The 7767-nt window shown below is 54.5% G+C and overlaps 1 protein-coding gene across 3 annotated transcripts in view; it reads left to right on the forward strand.

The window, feature by feature from the left end:
• Glis1 (GLIS family zinc finger 1) overlaps positions 1–1267 on the forward strand; it is a 196102-nt gene extending 194835 nt beyond the window's left edge. For all 3 annotated transcript variants that reach the window (XM_051171561.1, XM_051171562.1, XM_051171563.1), the window contains exon 10: positions 1013–1267. In XM_051171561.1, the coding sequence (XP_051027518.1) occupies positions 1013–1170 (158 nt within the window). In that variant the 3' untranslated portion in view covers positions 1171–1267. The remainder of the gene's footprint in view (positions 1–1012) is intronic.
• Positions 1268–7767: the final 6500 nt, after the last annotated feature.

Here is a 7767-nt window from a genome sequence, read left to right on the forward strand (position 1 = left end):
TTAGGCTGTGTGTGTTCCCACACCTAGTCTATGTCTGTGTTATCCCTTCCCATGTTGGGGGGCGGGCACATGCATGTAGGACAGGCCCAGGTGGTTCTGAGCACTTTGAAGGGCACCCATGGCCCATGCATGTGTCTCACTGATGTTCACCTCCCCACCGCCAACTCCGCAGACATGCATGCACATGTGTGCGTGAGCATGTCAACCTGTTTCAGGTTGCTGTGCTTGTATGTACATGGGCCTGTGTTTGAGTGCAGGGAACATACATCTGTGTGTATATGTGACAGACCTGTGTGCAGGCCACCTGTGTGATCAGTTCCCCCATTCTGTGCCTATACTGCTGACTTTCACTGTCTTGTACTCAAGGCCCCAACCCAAGGGAGATTTATAAATTTAGCAGTCTGACACCAGAACAGGGAGTCTCTCACATGAGCCGAAGAACAGTTCACCCCGTGCCCATTGCACAGATGTGGGAGACTGAGACCCTCTTACCAAAGACACATAAGCCATGACTCAGGACATCGGATAGGATGATCCTTTCAGGCCTCTGCCTCAAGTCCAGCGCCCACCCCCCACCCCCCGCTCCCCGAACAGTGATCTCACTCTGGAAACAGCGTGTTCACCAGAAAAGCCACATGTCTCCAGAGCTGGATGGACTTCCATTTAAGTGCCAGTGCGCCCCACTCCCGACAACTGCTCTCTCTCTGAGCCCATCCTTTCACTATAAAGATGGTGAGTCCTAGGACACAGAATCACTGCGAGGTTGGCTACGTTGGACCTAATGATCACTTTCTAAGTTTCAGTAAATGCTGGCTCCCGTCCTGTGGCATCTTGTGTCTGAAGGGTGAGAGGACACCAGCTGCCCTGGGCTCTTTAGCATGCAAGATCCTGTGACTCCTCTCCACCCAGGTCACCAGCTGAAGGTCCCATGAAAGGAACATAAAAGAAGAGACCCAGATGGGTCACATAGCCCAGCCGCTGCCATCTGTGACCCTCTGCTCTCTGCCCACAGGCTATGAGGCCCTGGCAGAAACCCCATGTCCCACAGCACTGCAGCCCCAGCCATCTGAAGACCTGGTATCCAGCGCTCCCGAGGACTGTGGCTTCTTCCCCAATGGGGCCTTTGACCACTGCCTGAGTCACATCCCGTCCATCTACACAGACACCTGAAGGTGTCCTGCTGTTATCTGCCTGCCCAGCTCCTGACACTACTTCGCCTGCTTGCCATCGGCCCTGGTGCGTCCCTCAAGGGGCAGCGAGGCCACACTGCAGGGGCAAGTTCCCTGACTGGAGGGCCATCTGGTCTCAGCTGCCAGCCAGGGACTGTGGCCCTGTGACAGTCCCTTAGGCTGTTATCTTCTCCCGTCTCTCTCCCTAAGGTTCTCAGATCACAGACCTCGCGTATATACAGTGTATAGGACCTCTTTTCCACCTCCCCGCGAGTTTTATATTTTTGGTTTTTTACAAGAAAAACATTAAAAACTGGAAACTAGTCGTGAAGGCTTTGTTCTGCTTTGGGATTGAGCCTAAAGGCTGAGGCCCGGAAGATCTGAGGGCAGTGCAGCACGGAGCTCAGTGCCCAGGACGCCTTGAGCTACAGCTATAGGGATGGAACCCGTCCTTTTGCCTCCTGTACAGTGACCCTCACAGACCCCAGGCCAGTCCCAAGGCAGCGAGCCAAGTGGATATAGTCTCAGGGCAGGGGAGCAAATGGAGCCTGAGGGGTGCTCACAGACAGACAGACGGATACCAGACACACACACACACACACACACACACACACACACACACACACACAGAGAGAGAGAGAGAGAGAGAGAGAGAGAGATAGATCATGGAGCCAGCCTACTCACCTTGTACTCTGAGTCCTCAGCCTGTACAGCAGCCAGCTTTGGCTCTGTTGTCTAGACTGTATGCAAGTCAAGGACACCGTGAGACCAAGGAGCCTTTAGGGACAGAGACCCATCAGCCTCAGAGAGCAAGAGGTAAAAGATTCCCCCACAGAGCAGGTGCAGAGAGCGCTGTGCCCATGGGAACCCACATCTCCACATGACCCCAGCCTCTAGAGGAGACCAGTTCTGAGCGCACCACGACCTGCCTAGTCCTTCTTCCATTTTGTCTGTCTCTGGTGTCCGGCCCAGACAGCAGACCCACATTTAGCCTGTACAAGTGGGCTTCGTGTCAGCGTCACCTGAGGAAAAGATGAAGGTAAGCATCCTTGTGGGCTGGGGACCGAGGGGTCCTAGGTTCCCTACTCATTTCATGCATACCAGCCCTCTCCTGCTCTGGAAGTGCCCTCAGGAGGGTCTTCTCCCCTGGCTGAGCTCAGCCACCAGGATACAGCCCAGCTCAGTCCACATGGCTGACTTCCATAGGCAAAGTGAGAGGGATGATGACTCCTAGTTCTGAAGGGAAACAGGCTCATAGGTCACCCAGCCAGCTGGACTGCATGCTTGGTCCTTCTCTGCCATCTAGAGACACCTCAATCACCCCAATTATGGGAGTCCTAAGAAAAGCCACGAAGAGAACACTGTTCTGTGTCCCTGCTTTTCTAGGGTCCAGGGCCCGATGGGTCCGGTAGCTAATGAGGTACCAGCATGGTTCACAGTGCCATGCCTGGGCACCAGAGTAGTTTTGCAGTATTAGGCGGTCCTCATCCGGCCCCATTCTGCTTGGTAGCAGCCCTTGTATTTCAGGCATGGGATGGACTTGGGGCTGCCTCTCCCTTGACCGCAGCAGCCTCTTTCATCATAGCAGTCTTTGGCTAAGAGCCACTTGTCCCCTTGTGTAACTGAGAAGCTGAGAGATGGTGAAGTAAACCACTCATGGGATGCAGCCACCCTGTGCTCCCACTCAGCGTGCCTTTGGTCTCTGGATGCAGGGTTCCCTGCCTCTCACAGCTGCCTCAGCCCTGGCTTCTTGGTGTGGGCCCAATCCAGGCCCCAGTGAGGAAAAGCTAACCCAAGTCACACAGCACAAAGGGCCCCTGACTCCCACCCATGGTGCCCTACCCACTCCACACATACCCCCTACTTTTTATGGAAGTAATTAGGCTGTGGCAAATTCCCTTTAGCAGGGATGCTCAGGAGTCAGTACTGCATGTCATTGTAGGCTCTTAATCTACTCCAGATAAGCAGAATTAAGATGTACAATGAGAACACATTTCTATTAATAATGAGAAGGGCTGAGCCTCGAGCACACAGGGAACACACAGAGTGCTGGCAGTTGGATTCCATTTGGTTTCGGAGCAGAGAGAGAGAGAGACAGAGACAGACAGAGAAGAGACAAAGCCATTAGACACAGACCAGAGAAGACAGGGTTCCTGGGGCACCAAAGGCTCAGGACTGCCATGGTGGTTGGGACTCCTCCTCCGCATCCCCTCATTTCAGGCATCCTCAGGGCCTCAGCCCCTCTAACATGAACACAGTGCAAGAGGGTCTCCATATCTCTGGGACATCTCTTGATCCTTTCACCGGCTAAGCAAGGCTTCCTGGCCACTCCTCAGCTCTGTCCCTTAGATCAGAGAGAGCCTCGGAGCCTCCCTGTCGCCACTCCCAGAGACACTATGTCCCTAAATGGCAGGGAGACAGGACTGTCATTGTCACCCAGTGTCGGCTGGAAGCTAGGTGTAGTAAGCTGGTGTTTCTTGTTGGGCCTGCAGAGTCATGAGAGGAGGAGAGAGCACAGACAGGCCACAACTTAGAGGCCCAATGGAGGAGTCTGTCCAATGTCAGGACACCCTCCCAGGTCTCCTAGGAGCCCTGCACCCTCCTCCTTTCCCTCTTCCACACCATCTCCCTCCCATGGGGCCCCTCTGTCTCCTTCTGCTATGCTCTGTCCCCTGTGCCTCGCCCCCCTCCCCTTCCAACTGCCTCAGGTTCACCTCTCCCAGCTTATTCACCTTTCCTCCATTTTTTCCCCCTTTGACCCACCACAGCCAGCATGTCAAATCATCTGTATGTGACCAGGGCATGCTCAGAAGGACAGATGGGGGAGAGGCCTTTGGGGCAGCGTTTCATCCATCAACCCCTCAGCTGGACCCGGGTCTCAGGAATGTTGTGCATTCTGACCTTGTCTCCTAGCACTGTGGCCAGGCCCAGGGTCCCCGCAGACTGGCACCTGCCCTCTAAGGATTCTTGATGGTTTGGGGGTCCCACGAGTTACCTCAGGACGTAGGCCATAAAGCAGAGCCCTGCCCCCACTCCCTGCTATACCACAATAAATCCAAGCAGAGAACAGTTCCTGAGCACCCCCACCCCCCCCCCCCCCCCCCCCCCCGCCACATCCCCTGCTCCAGAGAGTCCTCATGGCGAGCAGGAAGCTACTGCTTCCACTGCAGGTGCTCCCCCTGCTGGACAGGGCAGGGCAGAGCAGGGTTTGACCAGTCTAGAAGATAGTTCCCAAGAGGGCTGCTCTGCCCTCCTGCCTCCCAGGCACAGGCCCAGAGGTACTTAGTGTGTGGTAGTTGTTACATACCTGTCCAATAAACCCATCAGTGAAGCCAGAGAGAGGTAAGAAACAATGACTGGCCCCTACAGAATCTCATGCATAGTAGGACCATAAAGAATAGAGCTGGAGCCAGGCTCGGTGGCACACGCTTGTAATCCCAGCACTGAGGAGGCAGAGGCAAGCAGATCTCTGTGAGTTTGAGGCCGGGCGTGATCTTCAAAGCAAGTCCATCCAGGACAGCCAGGCTACACAGAGAAACCCTGTCTCGAAAACAACAACAAAAATGCCAGCCAGGCGGTGGTGGCGCACACCTTTAAGCCCAGCACTCAGAAAGTAAAGGCAGGTGAATCTCTGTGAGTTTGAGGCCAGCCTTGTCTACAGAGCTGTCCAGGACAGCCAAGGCTACACAAAGAAACCCTGTCTTGTGGGGGCGGGGAGGTGTGGAGATAGAAAAGAGGGATGTGGGTTGTGTAAAAGTACAGAGTGGGTCTGAGGTTAGCCCAGTTAGACATGGAGAGCCCACCACACCACACCCATTGCGTCAGACTCTACAGTACCACACACACCTGCCAATTCCCAACGGCCCATGCAACTCCAGTCCATTTGGTATGCTAAGAATTGTGACCCATTTTGCAGAGCAAAGGACTGAGGCTGAGGGCAGTTACCCATCTGTGGCCATTTGGGCAGAGTTGGCATCCACAGCTGCCCCCCCCCCCCCGCCTTGCCCTACTCTGTCAGTCTACATGACAGCTCGGGATTTGAGCCCCTGGACCCGCCTGAGGACTTCTGGCACATGCCTGTCTCTCCTGTCCAGAGGGGACCATTAGGCTTTTACAAGTCCCGATTTATATACTCGCCTGGGCCATGGGCCCTGCCAGGCATTTATAGGTTTCTAAGTGGTCCTGTCTCTGGGGGAAATGCAAACAGAACAGGAACCAGGAAGGAGCTGCCAGCCCTCATCAACCAAAGCCTTCCAGTCATTCCCAGGGGGCCGGGGCCTGAGGCGACTGGATCCTGTTTAAGATGGAGGGAGACTCCGGGCAGCGCAGGCTGATTTAGAGGGATGGTAAAACAACAAACAGTTCCTGGTTGAAGATGCCTAGCTAGACTCATGTAATACAGGCTGAGGCGTGTTGGGGAGGGGGGTCTGGGACTAAGTTCACCCTTACTCTGTGACTGTCCTGTCATTGGTTGCATGGGTTGCATATAGCTTTGCATATAATTGGCCCTTAATAAATGCTTCTCCGAGTTAATTTGCCAGTGACAGATAAAGAGTTCACGTAGAAAAGAGGAAACAAGACTAGGGGGAGGCCTGCTAATCTTATAGATACAAGCCTGGAAACACAGGAGACTCCACTCCCTGGCCTGAGTCCCAAAGCTCTGCAAGGTACCACAGAAAGGGAGACTGTGCTGGGAGACCCTCAAGCAGGCTGGGAACCCGGAAGGTGGGGCTGGGCCAACCTCAGATTTTCAGAGCAAGCTGGATGGCAGTGCTGACCTGGGACTTCTGGTTAGGTTCAGGGTTATGTCAGCCTTCAGGACCCGGGAGACAACTGGGCCAGGGCCAGCCCCTGTCTCCCTGTGCCCCCCGCCCAACAGTCCCACTTTCCCTGCTCACCTTGGCAGCAGTGCCCTCAGGAGCCAGTCACCTGAGGGAGGTGAGTAATGCAGGAGTCCAGAGGACCTTGTATTGCTCTACCTCTCAGAGATCCCATCTGCCCATATTAGCAACAACCACTGAAAGCAGAGTTGTCCCCACCAGGGCTGTCCGTTACAACTGCCAAGGAGTCCCCACAGCCATGCCTAAAGGCTCTGGGCCAAGGACATGAGGGACACTACCACCAGAGGGCTCCGTTAGCTCCGCCCCAGTGCAGGTCACACCTGTGGGGTACTCCCAATCTCACAGGTAAGGAAACTGAGGACAAGACTGGTGGAAACCACCCTGATGGCCTGTGGCCGAGCCAGAGGTTGAACCACTGTCTCCCTAGCTGCAGTGCCCCAGGAGTCAGCTTCTGAACCCCGGCCCTGTGTATTGTAGACCCCAGATAGGGTGTCAAACCTAATCCACAGCCTGCTTCCTCCACTCACCTGTGGTGACTTGCCTCAAGCTCAGGACTTCCATTCCTCTTCTGAGCCTGGAGCCACACCCCTCCCACCTGGCCTGCGCTCCAGGGTGCAAGAGCACCCACAAGGGTGATGAGGCAAGGGGGCCACTGTGTAAATCAGGAGGGGCAGTGCCCAGACAAGGCAGGATCTTCATGGTTCACCCCTTTGTCGCTATCCGAGGTCACCTCTCCCCCACCAGCCTGAGCCCCAAAAGAGGAGTGGGCTGTCTCTTACCAGAAAGGCTGGGAGCTGGAAGGCAGCTGCAGGGTGAGGTCATAAGTCTAATGAAGGACAGACTGCCAAGTGCACAGGCTCCGCAGGCCCTGAACCCTCCCCCTCGCTAAGCAAGACACAGCCAGTGTGAGCCTGACTTCAAGATGCATCTCTGGCCGAGGGAGAACACTGGCTGACCCTACTCTCCTTTTAATAGTGGAGAAATGGGGGACCCTGGGAACTCAAAAGATGAGAACTGGGCGGTGGTGGCACATGCCTTTAATCCCAGCACTCCGGAGGCAGAGGCAGGTGGATCACTGTGAGTTCAAGGCCAGCCTGGAGTACAGGACAGCGAGTACAGGACAGCCAGGACTACACAGAGAAACCCTTTCTCAAAATTAATAATAATAATAATAATAGTGATAGTAATAATAATAATAACTATTATTATTATTAATGAAAGAAAGAAAAAAGGAAACATGGTGAAGACCTGAGAGCTGACAGCAGGATCTACAGTCCCCACACTGGCCTACTTAAGCACTGACAGGGGCCTTGGGCAAGTCACCTCACTGAGTCTGGGGTTCTACTCCAGAAGGTGGGGTGATGGCCCCTCCCTTGGTGGGAAGATTCAGTGCCATCACGTTGAGGACCTGCACATAGCAAAGTTACTTAATAAATGTACATATTAGTGTTCCTTTTTTTTTTTTTCCGAGACAGGGTCTCTCTGTGTAGTATTGGCTGTCCTGGACTGGCTTTGTAGACCAGGCTGGCCTCGAACTCACAGTGATCCACCTGCCTCTGCCTCCCGAGTGCCCTAAGCATTCTCTCCATAACTGTGAGCCAAGCTCCCATACAAATGGACAATCAAGACGGGAATGTTCCAGCTTGCCTGGAGAAGCATGAGAGTTCGGCGGTAGGTCTGCTCTTGTGAGTCCCATGTGGACCATGTGGACTTGAGCAGTGGCCCTAGCTGGTGAGCACACCCCAGCCTGTCTACCC

Source organism: Acomys russatus, chromosome 29, assembly GCF_903995435.1.
Source record: "Acomys russatus chromosome 29, mAcoRus1.1, whole genome shotgun sequence".
NCBI classification, from domain to species: Eukaryota; Metazoa; Chordata; class Mammalia; order Rodentia; family Muridae; genus Acomys; species Acomys russatus.